This window comes from Periplaneta americana, chromosome 11, assembly GCF_040183065.1.
Source record: "Periplaneta americana isolate PAMFEO1 chromosome 11, P.americana_PAMFEO1_priV1, whole genome shotgun sequence".
Taxonomy (NCBI): Eukaryota; Metazoa; Arthropoda; class Insecta; order Blattodea; family Blattidae; genus Periplaneta; species Periplaneta americana.
In genome coordinates, this window is record NC_091127.1 from 134,099,943 (window position 1) to 134,120,037 (window position 20,095).

The 20,095-nt window shown below is 35.6% G+C and overlaps 1 protein-coding gene across 1 annotated transcript in view; it reads left to right on the top strand.

Moving 5' to 3' along the window:
* Positions 1–20,095, top strand: part of LOC138709355 (uncharacterized) — a 34,767-nt gene that overhangs the window by 233 nt on the left and 14,439 nt on the right. The window contains exons 2-7 of the mRNA XM_069840070.1: positions 5,034–5,209; positions 9,148–9,326; positions 10,866–10,927; positions 12,943–15,038; positions 16,471–16,673; positions 18,681–18,849. Of these exons, the coding sequence (XP_069696171.1) occupies positions 5,034–5,209; positions 9,148–9,326; positions 10,866–10,927; positions 12,943–15,038; positions 16,471–16,673; positions 18,681–18,849 (2,885 nt within the window). The remainder of the gene's footprint in view (positions 1–5,033; positions 5,210–9,147; positions 9,327–10,865; positions 10,928–12,942; positions 15,039–16,470; positions 16,674–18,680; positions 18,850–20,095) is intronic.

Consider the following 20,095-nt stretch of genomic DNA (forward strand, 5'->3'; position numbering starts at 1 on the left):
ACTAAAGGTTATTTAGCGTCGATAGTATTGGTGATAGCGAGATGATATTTGGTGAGATGAGGCAGAAGATTCGCCATAGGTTACTTGACATTTGCCTTATGATTGGGGAAAACCTCGTTAAAAACCCAACCAGGTAATCAGCCCAAGCGGGAATCGAACCCGCGCCCGAACGCAACTCCGGATCGGCAGGCAAGCGCCCTAGCCGACCGAGCTACGCCGGTGGCTAAGTGAATCAAAATCAGTCTTTGTTTACAATGGAAAGTGGCATTATAATGTAAAATCAACTACAAATTTGTTTCAAATTTCGTCAATCACGGTAGTAATCACGAACATATGTGATAAAAACTTTACAAAAGAACTTAAACCAATTGCGTTCATTTCAACCTTTTTAATTATGAGATGCAATAGATGTCCAGGGATCATACTTTCGCGTTAAGAGTGTAAAGAACAAACTGATAATGCCAATGAGGCCTACAAGAAAACTGTAAAAATTTTATTAATTTAGTAAAACTCTCCATTCGAGTGGTTATACCGCAAGATCGTCGAAACGAGGGAAATCATGTGACAGTTACTTAAGGGTACTCTTCTTTAAATTATTTTAAACACTTTTAAAATATTACGTAGACTTTCAATTCCATACAGCAGATATTTTCAGGAAAGACCCCGCAAACCCAGCCACTAGTCTTTACAGAGAGGTCAGCAGAAACGGGTGGAGAAAACCGGGATGTGACATAATCACTCGGACAGAAGTATTTGGTCAAGTATTTTCCCTGAACCTTTGTTTTGAGAAGATAGGTATTTTCAATTGCTGTAAGGTTTTCAATTTTGCGTTTGTATTAAAATCTAATTTAAAAATAAATTTTTTACTAAACAGCACTGGCTCCTTCAAAATGAAACTCTTTGGTACACCAGTTTTTTACGCCACTTCTGCTGCCACGAATGAGTAAACTACATAATCTCTTGCTGTAAAATGGGGAAAAAAGTATACGTATTTTCGCCGTCAACAGGATTGTATGTTTACACTCAAGTATTTGTTTCTGTCCCTTGGTTAAATTAACCTAGGCTGAAGCTAAAGTAAATTCTCAACTAGTAAGGTACACAATTATTTAATTTGCTAATGACTAAAGGACAAACTCGAATTCCTTGCACTTGATAAGCAAGTAGACAAAGGCACAATCGAATTATTTGCCGTTCTTACCTGAAGTGCTCACAGGAAAGTACTTGGGCTAGTGCTATCAACTAAATCTAAAAGTACATAAAATATGTAATTTCATGTTGTATGATTTATCCGATAAGCAGGTTGTATTTCAATTTTAATATTGTATTATAAATAATGTAGCCTAAACGTAATTCTGGAGGACGACCATTTCACAATTTTTTTTTTCAAAAACTAATTTGTGCTCCATTTTTGAAGGGTGATAGGTAGGCTCCGTATTCCAGCTACCTAAACACTGAAGTTGAAGACACATTGGGTATACAGTACGCCGAACACAGGTAATGCAACGGATAAGGATATAAACAAAGTCTTCGTAGAGTACAGTCAACTCCCGACAATCTGAAGCTATACTAGTAAAATATGCTTGAGCCGTGATGTTCATTTTCGTCGTGATCTTTGCAGTCAATAATATCGTGCATTTGTAAGTTACGAAACCTAAACATATGCGGATGTCATTTGAAATGATTTAAAATTGCAAGAAATTATTTTAATAGCACACGATATCATTGGTGTATGATGTACAAGATATTCCTATTGTCTGATATTTTTTTGCGTTTGATTAGGATATTGTATATGTCGCTCATCACTGATAACCCACTAATTTTCTATATACTTTTCTAGAAATTCCCTAAAATGTAGATTATTTAATTTATTAATTGGGATGTTTACACTAAACATCATGGTAGGCACACAAATCCATGCTAAACGTAGAGTTAATATCTTCATAATTTTCAGAGTGTGATTCTTTTGGATTATGTTCAACACACTTCCTGTGCGTTTTGGTATTGCAGTGCCTTTCAGTGCACTGTTTTTGTCACTTCATCTTACACAATTTATATATAATTTTGTCTATATTGACAGTGAAAATATTAGTTCAAATATCCTCAACTATGCCCTGCAATATTACACGCTTGAGCGTCTTACCTAAGGCACTTTACCTCTACAGTGAACCTTCAATCAGCCACAAAGATGTAGTTATTTAAATAATACGACTAGTAAAAGCAGTAATCTCTAAGACTACTCACTATGACTGCGTCCCGATTTTGACTTTCTAGAGCAGCCGTGGCGAAAAGGCCATGGTGCGCCGAGCCACTGTGTAAGCTGCAACGTGCATAGCACCTATGGAGGGAGGCGGACAACCGAAGGGGAAGTTAATGTTTAGGACGTGTAACGAAGAAGGAAATGAACAAGAAAACATAGGACACATTATCACAACCTAAAATTAACTGTCTTCAGAATGTCTCTGCGACAAAGTTTCAAAATCAGGAATTATGTCACTTACTGCCAATCGTAGTTGATCACGAAGGTATTTGTCTGTCAGCCGTGATCTAAATTTGATTTTTACTATTTTCATTATTGAAAATAATTTTTCACAAACGTAAGTTACAGCGAACAGAGCAAACGAAAGAACGAAGCTTCAAATATTTATTTTTTTCCAAAGATTTGAAAAGTTCAGTATCTGTCAAGTCCTTACATCTAGCTTTCATTTAACGTCACATTGTAAATCTGTGAGTTTAAATTGAAAATCTAACAGCATTATTCGTACATCTGCTGTAAAAGAATCGACGTACAGAGATTATAATGATAATGATAATAATAATAATAATAATAATAATAATAATAATAATAATAATAACACTTAACCTTTTAATGTTTTATCAGTAACATGTAGTAACTTAATGCCGTTTTATGTTATATAACCGTTTTCCTAGTAATATTTGTGAACAAATCATACATTTAATATTTTCATCATATTGTCATCATTAGGATATTTGAACTAATATCATCCTACTTGAAACTTTCGTTTTTTATAGAGGTACATGGTTTCGAGAGAGATATTACGACGATACGCCACTCGCAGGTCCGAGACAAGTACAAATGGAACGGAGTTTGACTCCAGTGAGTAAGAGAGTGGGGGTTGTAGTTAGGAAGCGAGAGAAAAGCACTGCGAGCCACAATGTGCTCGTGAGTCGCATTTTCGCCGCGGCTGTTCTAGAGGAAGAGGGCAGAGGGTGCGCAACTATTTTGTATACGAACGTACCTGTACCAGCGCTGTGACGTCACATATACTTCGAATCAGACAGCCTCATTCCAGTTTATAGGTAGCTGGAATACGGAGCCTAGTAATAGGTCTAGAAAACAAATTTCTGAAACACATATTTTCGACTGTAAGCTAACATAACCTATCACAACCTAGCGGTGATCAAAACGCGAAAGGCTGTGATTACACACGAAGGGCTATACTACACGAACGTTAAAAATGTTGCCTTGACAGGCGTTGGTAACGTGTGAAAAATGTATAAACTACACGTTGCGTAGTTGCGTTGACAGGCGTTGGTAACGCATGAAACGTGTATAAAGGCTACGAAATGAATTTCCCCATACGTGTCAGGGCAAAAATGTCATCAATCTCAATGCGCAAAACGAATGTCTGTGAGTCTTTCCATTCATACTTAAATATGTTGTATCATCCTCATCCTAGTATTTTTCAATTCATAGATGTTCTTGAAGGCATGTAAGCAGACACTTACATCAAAATGAAATGACAATAATTACAAACTATGAGGTGCCACACAACGGCAAAGATGATGATGTTGGTGCAGTCAGACATCAGTCAGAATTGTAAGTATCAGATGACGAGATTTAAGTGAATTCTGGATGCTACAGACACTTCCGAAAGCAGTGGGAGTGTAGGAACAATGTTCTAGAAAGCAAGGCACGACATTAATATTTTAATGTTAATTTAAATTCTTGTATAGGCTAAAATAATTTAACGACAATGTAAAAGCGCCAGTGACTATACTTGAAAAGTAACATTTTCACCATATCGGTGATTTTTCATTAGTATACTTCATATCGGGCATTTCCAACTGCTGGCTCTGTAAAGTCACGTCTCTGCTCTAGAGCTCCTTGAGAGGGGAAGCATAGCTAAAGAGCAAACTAGGGAGAGTGGCAGTGGAAGGGATGGCGATGTTTAAATAGCGAAGACACAACATTACCCTCCCTCACATGTTCTACCAGTTCTGCTCCGAGAGGGGAAACGCGCTCCGACGTCGCAAGTTCGCCAGTTGGAAATGGCTGCTTCATATTGTGTTTGATCTTGTTGCTGACAGTACAAAGTCCGCAAAGTGGGAGGGAAAATTAAAGCGTAGCCACCGGCGTGGCTCAGTCGGTTAAGATTCTTGCCTGCCGGTCTGAAGTTGCGTTCGGGCGCGGGTTCGATCCCCGCTTGGGTTGATTACCTGGTTGAGTTTTCACGAGGTTATCCCCAACCGTAAGGTGAATGCCAGGTAATCTATGGCGAATCCTCTGCCTCATCTCGCCAAATATCAGCTCGCCATCACCAATCTCATCGACGCTAAATAACCTCGTAGTTGATACAGCGTCGTTAAATAACAAACTAGAATAATTAAAGAAAAATGTTACTCTCACTACCACAGCAAAGAATTCGAGAGTCTCCCCAATTGATCACGCAGGAATTAGAGTAGTTTTACGTTGTACGCAGGAAAAACTAGTTCTTGATGACGAGCATGCATAAAGTATTTCGTGCAAAAAAGGATTCAAGACCGTCCAGACGTAAATTTCGATAATCTGAATGACATTATGGTATTAAAATGTCTAATTTACGATCTAATCTAAACTAAAATCTGTGCAAATGGCTATCATTGGCATAACAAACGCTATTCTTTATTATTATTAGTATTATTATTATTATTATTATTATTATTATTATTATTATTATTATTATTATTATTATTATTATTTCAATTTAACTCTCTTTCTTCACGTCAATGTTCAAAGCTAAACATTGTTGCAGTGCGGGACGCAACGGCCAAGCCTTCATCCGGTCTGTTCGTCGGTGATCCCGTTTTCTTGGGTAACTTTGACGAGTGTTTATCAGTCCGCGACGCTCGGTACTGCCTCGCCACGCTGCATCTTAGAACCACAGAAACGTCCGATGTATGGAGACAGCAGGAAGGTGTCAGAACATGGGTAAACCAGCATTTCCCTCTCCACTAATAGTTCGAGCAAGTTATTTTTTGTCAGTCACTCTTTATACCACAATTGAAGAGTGGACGGTGAAAAGGGTATGTGCCAAAAAAATAAAAATTTCACTTTTTCCTTGGAAAGTAATATTAGGCCTCATGCCTACAGTGTCGTCAGTAGAGTCCTGCATTTGGTTACTTTGAATACAAGTTAAGGCTGGTTCACAATAAACCGGAAACGAGAATAGAAACGAAAACGAAAATGATAAAATTGTTAAAATGTGTACAATTAAATGTGAGCATTTACAATTAACGAAAAGCTTGCCGGAGCCCGGGATCAGGAACGGAGAGTTGGCCAAGTTTCAACTTTGGCGTTCACGTTTCCAATCACAGCTTCATTCTATTGCTATTTTGTCGTCGTATATTTTGTAGCAAGAAGACCGTGACAAAACCTATGCATTATTTTGTTCTGTGCTGTGCATCATGGAGCAAGTTTTATTTGATGAGATTCTAATATTGCGTGTTGAGGAAAATCCTCACGTTTACGATAAGCGGCGCGCCTCGTATAAAGATGAGAAAATGAAAGAGAATACGTGGCTTTCAATAGCTGCATCTTCGAACACCGATCGTAAGTGAATCTGTGTTTATGTTGGCTGCCTTGTACTCATGAGAGAACGCCATTGGTCAATTATACACAAATGACATCAGAATCCGTAATATCGACTTTACATAGGCTATCGTTATTGACATGCATATCGATATGCATAGTCGTCTACGTTCTCGGTTTATTGTGAATCAAAAATGTTCATACTCACGTCCTCTGCTTCTCGTCTTCATTCTGGTTCTCGTTCCCGGTTTATTGTGAACCAGCCTTTAGGTGTACATCAATCATACTAGCTCCGTACGGAAAGTAAATCAACAGTTTACGCTTCAGTGAACTAGGCAGTCTTTCCTCATGCACTGGTACTGTGTGTCTGCATCTGTTTATTCGTGTACCTGTGTGTGTAAGTCGGTGTACAACAGGTATACCACTTGTATTTAATAACAATAATAAAGAAGTACATAGCCTTAAAATTCCGCAAAAACTAAATTTTCACAAACTTTTTCTTTGGATCGAAAATCGAAACTTATGATAGATAACGGGGTAAACACGCATATTAAACATTTTCTCAAAGAATTGGCACAATCGGTTGGAATTTATAGCTTTTATTAACGTTTATACAAATCGCGTTTTTAGCTCGAGAAACGAAAGATTTTCCCAATTGGAAGTCATACACTAACAAACTTACGTTTTTCTGCATGCAACCATGAAACTTTTGACAGATATGTGTGCAGACACACGAATTTAATATTTCTTTTTTTTTTTATTAGAAGAATCCGATAGTATTTGTAATTTTTATTCATGTTTATATGCCTTAAAATCCCACAAAAACTAAAATGTTACAAACTTTTTCTTTCGGTCGAAAATCGAAACTAATGATAAATAACGGTGTAAACACGCGTAGCATGCTCTTTCAAGCTATGTAAGACAATATCTTGAGATGCGTTACAAATGTACCGGTAAGATGTTAATTTAAAAAGTACATTCGAATTTCTTTCTGCAACCGCGTTTGTTAACATTATGTATTAGTTGTAGTGACACAATATAAATCGAAGTCTTAAAAAATTCTGAACTCTCTAAAAAATTGAGGCGCCACACATAATTTTAGTCGCTAGGGCCACCTGGCCCCGGGAATTTGTCTAACCCTGATTTTTACAATAAGTAAAACGCATCTAGATAATTAGATCTAATTACAGTTTTCAATTAACAAATGAAAAAATTTAAATTTCAGCACAAACTTAAAATAAAACGCATTATGAATGCGTGCCTTACGAGTCTTTATAAATTACAACCATTCATTGTAAACAATTTAAATGTTTAAAATAAAAAAAAATTCCTTGTTTCTGATAAAATAAATTTTCTTCTTTCCTAATGACGTACTTGCAACCAAATTCTTCTATTGTAGCACTCATTTCCAACCGCCTCGCTTTGTTTTGTTTTCGTACGTTCACTGAACAGCAGACCTAAACTAAGTAGCGTTAGATGACGTCAAGCTATACTCGTACTGCATACATACCTACACTGTTGCAGGTTCCTTGGACGCTTAAGGTAACCAAACACAGGACACTAGCGATCGGATAGAAGTGCAAGAATGTGTCTACATAACTGGTACAAAAGTCAGTAAATGTACAAATCCATCAGCCTAGTCCATGGGAAATGATGAAAGTATCAGTTGTTAATGTTAATTTTTTGGCACTTATACCCTATCCTCCGTCCGCTCTTCAATTTCTCTTTCTGGACTTTTCTTGTTACTTATATCTCATGTTATGTCTCTATTTTTTCGTCGATTTTCAATTTCTCTTTGTAATTTACACTTTCCTATTCTTTGTAATATACACTTTCCTATGTTTTAAAGTTCATTTCTTAGTTTTTATTTTGCTTTGTCTTTCTTTCATTCGCTGTTTCTCATTCTTTTCAACTAAAAGCAATTTCCGGTAACGCAATCTCTCAAATATTCTGATAAAGCCACAGTCTATTATATACAGTCGCGAAGCTTGAGGTGTTTTTTTGCAAATCTCGTGATAAAGCGCTCCAAGCGGTTAGCAACTAGAAACAATAGACTGTCCATGGTCGACTTTGGACTGTGTCATAATTCTATCGAGTGCTAGCTCGTTGCGTATTTCACATTGATGCTTGTGAAATGTTCGTTATTGGTTGTAATGAACATGTTAATGGCTAAAATATAATAATATGGGACAAGGAGGAGACGTTCGTAGTGCTATAAATTGTGGCAACAGTAAGAGAAAGAGGCCAGAGTTATCCTTTGTCCGATTTCCGAAAGATTTAGAAAGGTTCCTGGGTTTCCACAAGAATGCTGTGCAGAAACAAAACTCTTAATTTTGAAGTTCTTTGTGACTGTTAGAATACATTATATCCTTAAATTTCACAATGAAATGTTTCAGTCTAACCGAAAGGACATTAGATACCGGTTAAAGTTCTGTCACTTAGGCTGCTAAATTTCCAGAGAAATAAAGGTTAGGTCTACTTTTTTTCAGAGGATATATTTTTAATTGTAGCTATTAATTTTGTTATTATTTTTATGTGTTATTTTACTAAAGACGTAGAAAAATTAAGTTTGTTTTAATGAAATTTATTGATCACGTTTTATTTTTAATTCTGGTGGGATTATTATTGCTTAGGCCTATTTTTTTCAAAGTATATGTTTTTAATTATAGCTGTTAATTTTGTTGTTATTTTTATTTGTTGCTTTACTAGAGACGTAGAAAAAGTCTGTTACAATAAAATTTATTGATCACGTTTTATTTCCAATTCTGGTGTGATTATTATTGCTTAACCTCATCCCACTTTGTTAACTACGTAAGCCTACACTACAAGTACGGTACGCGTAAGTTACTCCATTAATTCATATTTCCATTATTATTGTTGTAAAGGGAAATGCAAATTAATATTTATTGGTTTCATAGTTAATTATCGCTATAATCTTGAATGAGTGAAGCGATTATAGTAAATTTCAGTTCGTTTTGCACAAACAAAAATTATATTACTTATTTCTTGCAGGTATCTTAGAGTTTATGGTGGAATGTAATATACTTCATTAAAATAATAAATTAACTTTATGCATTTAATATTTCAATAATGGAAGGAAGGTGTTAATATTTCCAAAAGAACACAACGAAAGTGTAACATATTTTGTCGTCTGCTAGGAGAGAGATCTGCGATGATGAGGCGATAGTAGCGATCCTAGTGGTGGGCAACTACCCATGTTTGCATTTTTACTACATAATGAGCTTCGCGACTGTATATAGTAGACTGTGATAAATCCGTACGCATTGAAACCAAGACAGTAAAGGTTCTGCTTTCATTTTCTTATTGAACTTTTCTAGCTTGGCGCTGTCGTGTCGAAGGGACTACGCTGGGGTTTCTGCAGTCCTCTTTCGTGTTCGGCCCAGGATGTAAGAGCCGGGTTGTCTGACATTCTGCAACAAAAATTCGATGTGGTGGTTGACATGGACTGCCATCTTGAAGATCCAAAACCCTTCGGAGCTGTGGAATGGATCTCTGCGTAATGTTACACGAGATGTTAATACTTTTGTCCTACGGCATTGCCGAGGATATGATATTAAAATCGTCTATAATTACTTGATAGACGCAAACCAGTTTCCGGTTGTAATTTAATGGGAATTCGCCCTCTCAACAAGACTTATTTTTTTATAATTTTATAATTATTATAGTGAGCTTGGGTAGTCTGTTTGAAATTCTTAATATGTACAATAAAGTCTCGTTTTTGTTTCTATATTCACATCTTTAAATTAAACTTAGACAATTCTGTTTGTATTTTCGATCTGAAAGTGTGAACACAGAGGCTAGATTTTTCTTTGACATTATGTTAATCGTCTTTTTCACATAACGTCACACGCAATTTCAAGATTTTTTTTTTAATTCTTTGTGCGCTTCAATATTACCTGTTACAATATTACTTATATTTTTGTAAACGTTATTTTATATTCGAATCTACGGTAATTCGACAGAAAACATTGGTCAATATGGTGGACATCAAGAGGATCAGCGACATGTTAGGTTTGGTTTGTTTAGGCCTTTGGTATACCTTGCATATGCTTATTTTTTTCGGTAGGCATACCAAGAGCCTATACAAACCAAATCTAAACTATCATTGATCTTCGATAATGTCCTCCATATTGACCAATGTTTTCTACCGAACCTACTTTCTGTAATGTGGAATATAAAAAACAAAGAAAATTTCTATTTTATTGTAGAATTGTTCAAAATTCTTTCACTTCTTGCTTATTTCTAAATTACTTTCCTCGTATTACATAAATGTTCATAACAAAGGAACTGGGTAGTATCGACGATCAAAAATCACATTTCGATTTTTTGCTTTGAAAATTCAGCGTCTTGTTCAGATTTAACATTACAAACTTTTATATATTGTTAGATTGCTTTTTAAAAGTTTGCGTGTCCATTTAAATATTACATAAATTTTACATTGCTTATTTTACTTAATATTTTTACAATTAGCCTATATATCCCGTCTTTTAACAAACTGTTAAAGCTATAGTTCTCAACTGTTGTGCAAATAGAAGTATACTAGAGAGTACATGCATGGATCAGCTTCCATTAATATGAAGGAAATGTTTATGCAGATATTATTGAATTAGTAAGTAAACATGAGTTTTATTCTTCGTATGGTAGATATAGGTTGTACGTATGAAACCTACTTAAACTAATAAGGAAATTGTTACCAGTAGAGGCACGAGAGAAGGAAGAATGTGCGTACGAAATTTGGATTCTCAATCTTTGGTAATTTCAATTACATTGCCAATTTTTATTATATATATATATATATTTAATGTTTAAAAAAATTTAAAAAATCAACTATACACTTTTCAAATTAAAATTTTAATTTTGTATCTTATTTCTAGGTTCACCTGAAAGTTTTCACAAAAATCCATTCTGAGGTTAAGATATGATTGTTACAGAATTCATGTAGACTGGTTCAAACTATCCTTAAAATCACATATACACACATATTCTTAGTTAATTATTATCGTATTTGTAATGTAATGCCTTTTTTATTTTCCAGTGCGATACTGTTGCTGCTTCTGTTGCTCGTTGTCCTCAGTTCAGCACGTGAGATGTACAAAGGTATAGCCTTTTATTTAACAGAAATGAGGCGGGGATTTGAAACAATTGTGTTGAATACATTTTGTAATTGATTTAAAACTCTCTAATGATGAGTCCTTTCTTAAACAAGTAATTATCTTAAGAGTTTTCCGGTAATTTAATTATCTAATAACAGCAAACATGAGCTTAAAAAGCGAAATTAAATTACTTGAGGATAACTATTATCATGAATAAATCGGCAAAATAATACCAATGCGATCAACTGTAATTCAGAACTAAACATTTGAGGTTATAGCAATACATATCAAGAAAAACAGTCTAATCAAAGTAGAGATAAGGATAAAAGACTCCTTCGAATAGAAGAAACTGAACATTTGAGGTTATAACAACACTTTACTTTGAAATCTACTTGAAAACTCAAAGCAATTATCTTTTTTTTTTTTTTTTCAGCTGTATAGCGTTTCAATGACTATTACACTCTTACTACGTCATACTACTTTTGACCAATAAAAATGTACGAAAGGACGTATTTCAACCAATCATGGCTGCTTATCGCACAATTTTATCGCGTCCCAAGCATTTGTTTCTTTGTTTGCCAACATTTGAAACTGCGCTGGTCTGGACGTCAATATATATATATATATATATATATATATATATATAAAATTACAAACCACTCCAGTCGATGCACAGCAGTTTCAAATATGACTCGCATTGGCATTCAAGAACAAGAATTAATAAAAATCACTGATCATACCTATGCATCTTCTGAAACCAGATTTACAAATAAATGAAGAGCACCATTCGGAAATCCTGAATAAGTTGAATACACCATGTAGGCCTAAATCAGCAAGTTCCACTTCTATTACGCACACGTCCAATATAACATCAATTGAACCACCAACCACATTCAAATTTGAAAATTGTACATTCAATAATTATTCCTTTTGAAATTATTCATGTTTATTTTTTATGTCACCGTCGTTAATTAAAACTTTTCTAACACTTGTGTACAGTATATTAGTTAGGTTATGTTATATCTTCTGCTATATGATATTATGGATAGTCACGTATCAGAGATTGTTTAATATTAAGATTTATTGAAAATCATCTGTCAAGTGACGTTGATTACTGGGATTCGGATAAATGAAGTGGAATGTTGCATTTTAATAAAAATGAAACTGAATCAACAAAGCCTTCTTGACTAGTAACATTGCCATCGTGTATAATATATCGAGAACTTCTCGACGAGAAGGCATTGCTCACTACTGCCATCTAGCATGCATCTAGCGTAATATTTGTAATGTTGAGATGGTACAATAATACATCTGAAGACAGTTGTATTTTCGTAAGTCAATTAATATTTTATTGTATTGGAGTACTTCGTTACTTCTAATCTTTATATACTTTCTTCAAATCGTGTAATAGTCAATTAAATCCCACTCGAGTTTTGATTTTCTCTACATAAATCAAAACGTCTAGTGAGATTACTGTTGATAAATTAATCAAATATTTGAATTTTTATAAAAGTCTTTTAATATATTTTTAATAAACACATCTATAATATATACTATATATTTCATACTTCCTTTTCAAAAACTATTGACAACTGTTATTTTCAAAAAATAAACTATTCATTCTAGCTTACATATTTTATTGTATGTTGTTAACATGAAAGAATTTTACATGCATACAAAGTTTTATTAACATATCTTAAATACGTTTTGGGTTATCATTCTAACGCTGCCTGGCTAAAAAAAATTCTCAAATATTTTTCATAATTAAGAAAAAGTAACTATTGGGTTTTCAAAAACATTAAATTATTTATTAATGTACAGATGGTGTATATTAAGTATACCAATTTTTGTTTCCAGAAGACCTATAAATTCAGAGGAAAAAATGTTGAAATATAGTAAAATTATACTAATACCTTAATACCCCTTTAATACCTAACCATATGTTACATAGCTCATCTATTTAAATAAAATTAGATGCCTTGGCAACCGTACTAATTATTTCAATGTAACATTTTACAGATCACAAGAATAATGGTGCATCCTTGCGAGACAATAGGCAACCTATAAGAGTTGTAAGAGATCGACATTTGGGCAACGTCACTCAAAGAGGACCTCTGTATGTGTCAGCAGGCCAATCTCTAATAGGATCAGGTTTTGGGACTCCGTGTCTTCTCCCAACAGAAGCTACGACCACGTCCACGACTTTAAGCAATGCAGTGCAAGCCTTAATACGAATCCAGCAAACACCGCAGACAGCCTTAGAAGCACCCGTTACAGAAGGACGACGACAATCTAGAACTCCAATTTCTTCGGACACACCTGAGAAACTATCAGCATTGTTACAAACTAAGAAAGAAACCTCTTTGAATACCTATAACCACGAAGCTAAAATGCCTCGGTCTGGAATCAAACTAAAGATAAATAATCCTCCGTCACTTACGGAACAACCCGCCTTATCGTTGCGAAAGTCTGGTTCAGAATCAAGAGCTGAAGAACCAAGGCGTCTTCTGCCGATCTCTGAAGAAACACAATTGGTACCAGATTTCGGATCAATACATCCACAAAGTGAAAGACCTCAATCGCCTGCTAGAAAGAACACCATGCACTATGAGTTCTCCACCAGCTCTAAAGAAGAGGAATTTAATTCAATTAATATCACAAGAGTTGAAAAAACTGAGTGTCCAACCGAACCACAGAGAGTAGATTCGAAGAGATCACAGTCCCCATTTGAGCTGGATGACGTACTGTTGTCGCAAGACTCTAACAAAGTGGTGAACATAACGGGAAAATTAGAGACAGGTGCTAACGTTCTTATAGAAGCAAAGATTCCATTAGCAATAGCCGAAGAATCACCTTCCTCGGCTCAACAGGAATCAGAACCCAGAAAGAAGAGCTCACAGTCCACAGAATCAAGCAGCACCAATTCTCCTTACAAATCAATGTCCAGCTCTGAAGATTCGTTTTATTCACTTACTGAAACAGAAGCTGACATTGCTCAGTTTGGAATCGAATCTCAGGTTGGAGACTCAGTAAGATCTCAGTTGCCGTCCGAGCTGCACGAAGCATCGGTGCTATTACAAGAATCCAACAAAGGGGCAATCAGAAAGAGAAAATCAAATTCAAATGATAAGTTTCTCTCTGAAGCAAAACTTCCGTCGCCAACATCTGAGGACGGATCAGAATCTGACCTGAGCGCATCACAGCCCATAGAAACATTGCCGACAATGTCGTTATGGAGGGGCGACAGTTCTAACATGCACAAGTTACCGTACGTCTCTGAAGAGGACTTTCATTCAGATAGTGGATTGGAATCTGGAAAGACTACGTCTGAAATCGAGAGCAGAGACTTTGGACTATATGATTCGCCATCCGAGCTAGGCGCTGCATCAATTTCGTTGCAAAAACATATTGCATTAAAGAGAAAAGAACAGACAAACGGCTCAAAGATTTTACATCGCCCAGAACAAAGACCTCCATCGCCAATACAGGAAGACTTCTACCAAATACAGGGGACATCAGATCCCAGATTTGGTGGATCTCAGCCCACTGAACTTCCTGCAAGATTGTTGGCAAGGGAAGAATCGTCTAACACGGAATCTTTGTTGCTTAAAGTATCAAGCGAACTAGAGAAGAGAGAGTGGACATCAGGATCAAATTCTCGTCCAGGTTCAAGTTCCGAACTGTTATCAAATTCAGATCCGGTTAATCAGTCTCAACTTTCGAATGAATCTAATTCAGACGGCGTAACTCCAGTAGCACAAGTAGAAGAAATTACCTCCTTACTCCCACAGCAGTCTTCAAGCAGCAGAACAACTCCGTCCAGATACCCTTCCCCATCAGATTTCGACATAGATGCCGTACCAGAAGGGAATATAAGCACAATCAGGACGGTGGACCCAGACCCATACGAAGCAGACCCATACGACCCAGAGGCGGACATCTGGGCGGCGTTCTCTCTGATCAGCAACTCTAGGAGAATACTCATTGTGGACGAACCCACTTGCCTACCTTCTGTGGACGGTATCAAAGTCCTATCCTTGTTGTGGGTGATGTTGATCCACACTTGTTTTCTAACTGCTAATTTACCGACGGTAAATTACTTGAACATTACGGCAGTAAGTAACTTACTTTCATTTTACTCTTTTCTCCCTCTTCCTTTCTTCCAGCTTTTCTTCTCCTCATCCCTCCTTTGTTCCTCAATTCTCTCGTCCTTTTTATGCTTTCCCCTAATTTCTCTCTTCGTCATTCCATAGTTTCACTTTCTTTACATTCTCCTCTTCCTTTCTGCCATCCTTAATCATTTTTCCCTGATGAAGGGAAAATGAAATAAAGTAATTCGATGACTTCACATTTTTATTTCTATTTCTTTAACTTTTTGCCTAAGTTATTTGTAATGTCCTTTAAAAAGGTATTCAACAGTTCTCTTATTTCTGTAAATATTATTTCACTTGGTACTTCACTCTGCTAATCTGGTAAACCGTCTTATTTATTACTATTTTGTTCAATTCGTTGTAATTGGCGTAGTACTTACGAAGATCATTACGATTTTTTTAGTGTTTAATTATATTTCAGTTTATAGTATACATTGTTTATTAAAATTTAACTTCTATTCTTATGGTCATTAATCATTCCACTCTAAATCATATTTCATAATCTTAACATGAATTCTCCTTTGAAAACCTGGCCAGTCACTGAATTTCGGAAGCTCAGATTGAAAATTTCTTTGTCAACAGCTCTCGCATGTTCCTCTGTGCAATAGCTTCCAAAGCAGTATTTTCAGACGTAATACTCCATACACAACATTCCTACACTAACGAAGCCAGTTTCGGAATTTCAGAAGCCCAAATTGCGTTTACGATTTATTTTTAACCTAAAGAGATATAAATTTTTCCTTCAATTTGTAGTTTGGGAAAAGAATAAAATTTTAAAACGTGCTAAATTCTATGAGTAAGGAGTATGCGGGAGCAGAGGTATGTTTTTGGCTATAAATTAATTCTGATTGTGCATAATGAGCTTAAACATACAGCAATAGCACTTCTGACAAAGAACCCAGTCTCCATATTTTTACTTCTCAAGATATTTCCGCCACGTTTTAACTAGGATATCATAGTAATTTCACCTTTTCTCCATGTCGACGATATCTAACATGTCAGTCGACGAAGGACATCTGAAAGAGTCGTTTTCAGCCAACTTCACAATTGTTTTTAATTTTCTAAAATTTGTTCTTTTTATTATTTCTTACGAAATTTTCTAATATTGTAAGTATACGTAGTTATTTTTTTAATTTTGAAGTCCTATTTGATGCATAGGTATATTTATTTTGATTTTCTTCTAAAGATTTTCTTGTAACAATTCTCAGCGCAAAAAAAATCTTAGCCTAACAACGAAGACACATATAATATTCAGTCTAGAAAATTTCACGTCCGACACTTATTGAATCGGAAATTTTAGTTCTGAAGTAGTTTATTCAACGACATTAAATAATACTTCAGATTGTTAATCATCTGATGAACCTTTCAAAAATTGAAGTATAATGATGTGTTGCAGTTTGCTTCTCATTTGTTCTCCACGATAATCATCAACGCGTCTCTGGCTGCGGATACGTTCATGGTAACGTCTGGGGTGCTGATTTCTTACGCATTCCTGAAGGACATGGCGAATAAAGGCTTCTACCAGCACGAGGGCACGAAGTTGAGCTGGAAGTTTCTTTGCAGATACTTGCCCACGTACTACACCGCTCGCTACATCAGGTCAGTAGTTCACGAAGTTCTAAAATTTCCAATGATATCTGAGCTCTTATAGTTACTCTTGGAAGTTTTGTAGTACTTTATACAGTTACTTTAGCTAAAGTTCTCGCAAGCAAAGAAACAACTTTTACTAGATCGTAACGTACAGACCGATTATTTAGTCCTGACAGCTCGGCGACGCGAAAGAGGGGAAGTAATAGGAGTAGTGGGGAAAGCTCCAGAGTAGAGATAAGAGCGAGCAGTCGGTAAAGAAATGCAGTACAGCTTAACTGTACTGGAAACACGCCGCTCTAACGCACGCGTGACAACGTCGCTCTCTGCCTTTGTACGTTCCACGTGCTTTACTAGAAATGTCAGAAGTCCAATCTTTCTCCGCGACCACCGCCAGTACATCTCAATATGTACAGTGTATAATGAGAAAGTACGAGTCATTAAATATATTTTCTTTTTTTACTTTCCATTATACGATGAAACAGTGTTTATACCAATAATATACTTCGGGACTTTGACAGAACTACACAGTTTAATATCTCCTGACACGAAGAACCTATTGCTTACCGTGTTGTCTACCCTTTCATTCGTTCAGCTGTATCTTCACTGCAAACTTCATTTTAATACCGAAAGGAAGTTTTGTCCGAGAATATCAATGTCAAATGCAACACTTCTTACTTGAAAAACAATCATACTTCCTTATTAAAGTAACACTAACTACTCAAAACTTATCAACGATGTTTTACTGTTTTGGACAGAATGTGCCAATATGTCTAAAAAAGAAATTCCATTGAAGCTGTATAATGTTATTTTCGTAATAGTTGTAAGGCATCCTTTATAATTAGTTTGTCTACTTTATCGTATGATGTATCCCATAAATTTAAATAAAAGTAATAAAAAAATTCCTTGAATCTATATTCAGTTATTTATAGATTATCGTAAAGTTAACTACGACTCCAAAAAAAATATATCACTTCCGTTGCGCGTTGTAGGGTTCTGTACATACCATGCATATAACCAACTCAATTTCATATCTATATAATTAGAGAAGATCATACTGTTCTAGAATACTTTAATAATTATTTTCTGTGTAAGCGTGGATAAGTAATGATCTATTTTAAGTGTTTTTGAAACTTAGTAACATTATATATAATTATCCCCAAATGTTCACGTTTCCATAACCATTAAAATTATTCCTTGTTATTTGTGATATTTTCTACTAAGATTGTTTCTAACTAAGCACATATTCTTTAGGTTATAACATTGGTTTCAACTTCAGAAACCTGAAAATTAAAATTGTAGGTTAACATAATTAATTATAACAATACTCCTATGTTCGTTCCCGTTTATTTTTGTTTGATAATAAACCAAAATAATCTTGTTAATGTAAGACATAAGAATAAAATTGAATTTCTGTTCGTGAATGTTCATACGTGCGTTTTGGGTTAGTGTGGGTGGCATATTGCAGCCTTACTTAAATACTACTATTATTATTCTTAGCTTACAGTTTCATGCAGAATGCTACCAGGCGACTCGATATTGAAAAGAAGTTAAATTTCAGAATTCCCCTGCATGCATGTGTGATATTAAACTATGCGGTCTCTTCTTTTTTTTCGTTTTTTTTAACGACGCTGTATCAGCTACTAGGTTATTTAGTTTAGATTAAATTGGTAATAGCGCGATGGTATTTACCGAGATGAGGCCGAAGATTCCCCATTGATTACATGACATTCACCTTACGGTTGAGTAAAACCTCGGAAAAATCCAACTTGGTAATCATCCCAAGCAAAAATCGAATCTATGCTCGAGTGCAGCTCCGGATGAACAGGTAAACGCCTCTGCCGACTGAACTACGCCTTGCTTTGTATTCTAATGTAGGTTTTAATCTAATAATAATCAGCGTTTTCTGTTCTTATAATGATCGTTGTATCGAAAGCGTACGGCGTGTTAGTTTCTGTGCTTCCTCGCAAGTTCAGTAAATGATGTGATGGTAATTTTTTTCTTAACATTCTTCCGCAGGTATCTACCCACTGTATCCTTGATGGTATTGCTGCAAATCACTTTCGTTTCGTACCTGGGATCTGGACCGCTCTGGGATTATGCTACCGGACACATGACAGAGATCTGTCGTGAAACTTGGTGGAGCACCTTGCTTATGTGTCAGAATTTAATAGATCCCGCCAAAATTGTAAGTACACGACACAATATTTTGTTGTAGAAAAAGACTGAAAAATCTATTCTTAACTTCCATATTTCGTTTTCCTTAGGCTATGTTTGTTACAGAAACCAAAGTGTGATTGAAATCATATATTGAAATCCTCTACTTCTGTGACTCTCATGAAGCGGTAGTTTGAGAACAGTAGAGCGCCGATTATCCGTCATCCTATTAACCGATAGGCGGATTATCCGATTCTTTTCCTCGCCCTATTTTTCTATAAGTCCTTACTATTACACGATATGTCGTAGGAATGCTTCCGCACACTCCGGCAACAGGAGCAGTTACTTGTGGGAGGAGGTGTTTTTCCCAAGCTGTAAAATAGTCACTATCTGCTTTCAAAGAAATGATCTCGGTAACTTTCACACAATTGCAAACCAGTGCACCATTTGGTCTTTGTCGTACTGTTCGAGTGGCCGTACTGTTTAACTTCTATGCAAAATGTCTTTCAAGAGTGTCGAAAGAAAATGTGTTGAGCTTGGGTATCGAAAAAAAGAAGTGCAAGTAATTGAGGGATTTTGGAAAGTAGAATCTATAGCTCGTGTCGAATTACAATACGAAATTGGCGTTACAACTTACAACTGTGCGTTATTTATTATAAAACAAAGATAAAGTGTATAAATTACGAGAATTTAAATCTACAACACGATACCTCTACTCCTATCTTTCCGCAGACAACCATCGCAAGGATTTCCTTGTCGCTTAAAACCTGTCATTGACAACCGAACTTAAATTAGTGAACTTCTGATCCACTAACTAGCACGTTAAACATAAGAGCATGTAGAATATTACGGAACTATAGGTCTAAGTCTTAGGCCTATGCACTTAATTTATTAATAGTACATTATGCAATGAGCTTATAATGGTAGTAATTAAGACGCAAGTATGATTGCTTATGAAACGAGCGCAAGCGAGTTTCATAATTTTCATACGAGCGTCTTAATTACCATTATAGGCAAGTTTCATATGACTTTTTATGCTCGACCATATTTCTAACTTGAAAGTATTCAAAATTATGGTTATGTGCGAACTGACCTGAATTGTGAGATGTGAGCAGACGCGAAAGTATTGATTTTTTCCGAGGCCGAATTTCATTGACCTTGGCACAGAATAAGATGAACATTACTCTGGTATAACCTGAAAATTGATTTAGAATTGAAAAACGAGATGACAAATTGAATTTATTTGAATATTATTTACAATTAGTCTAACTCTAATT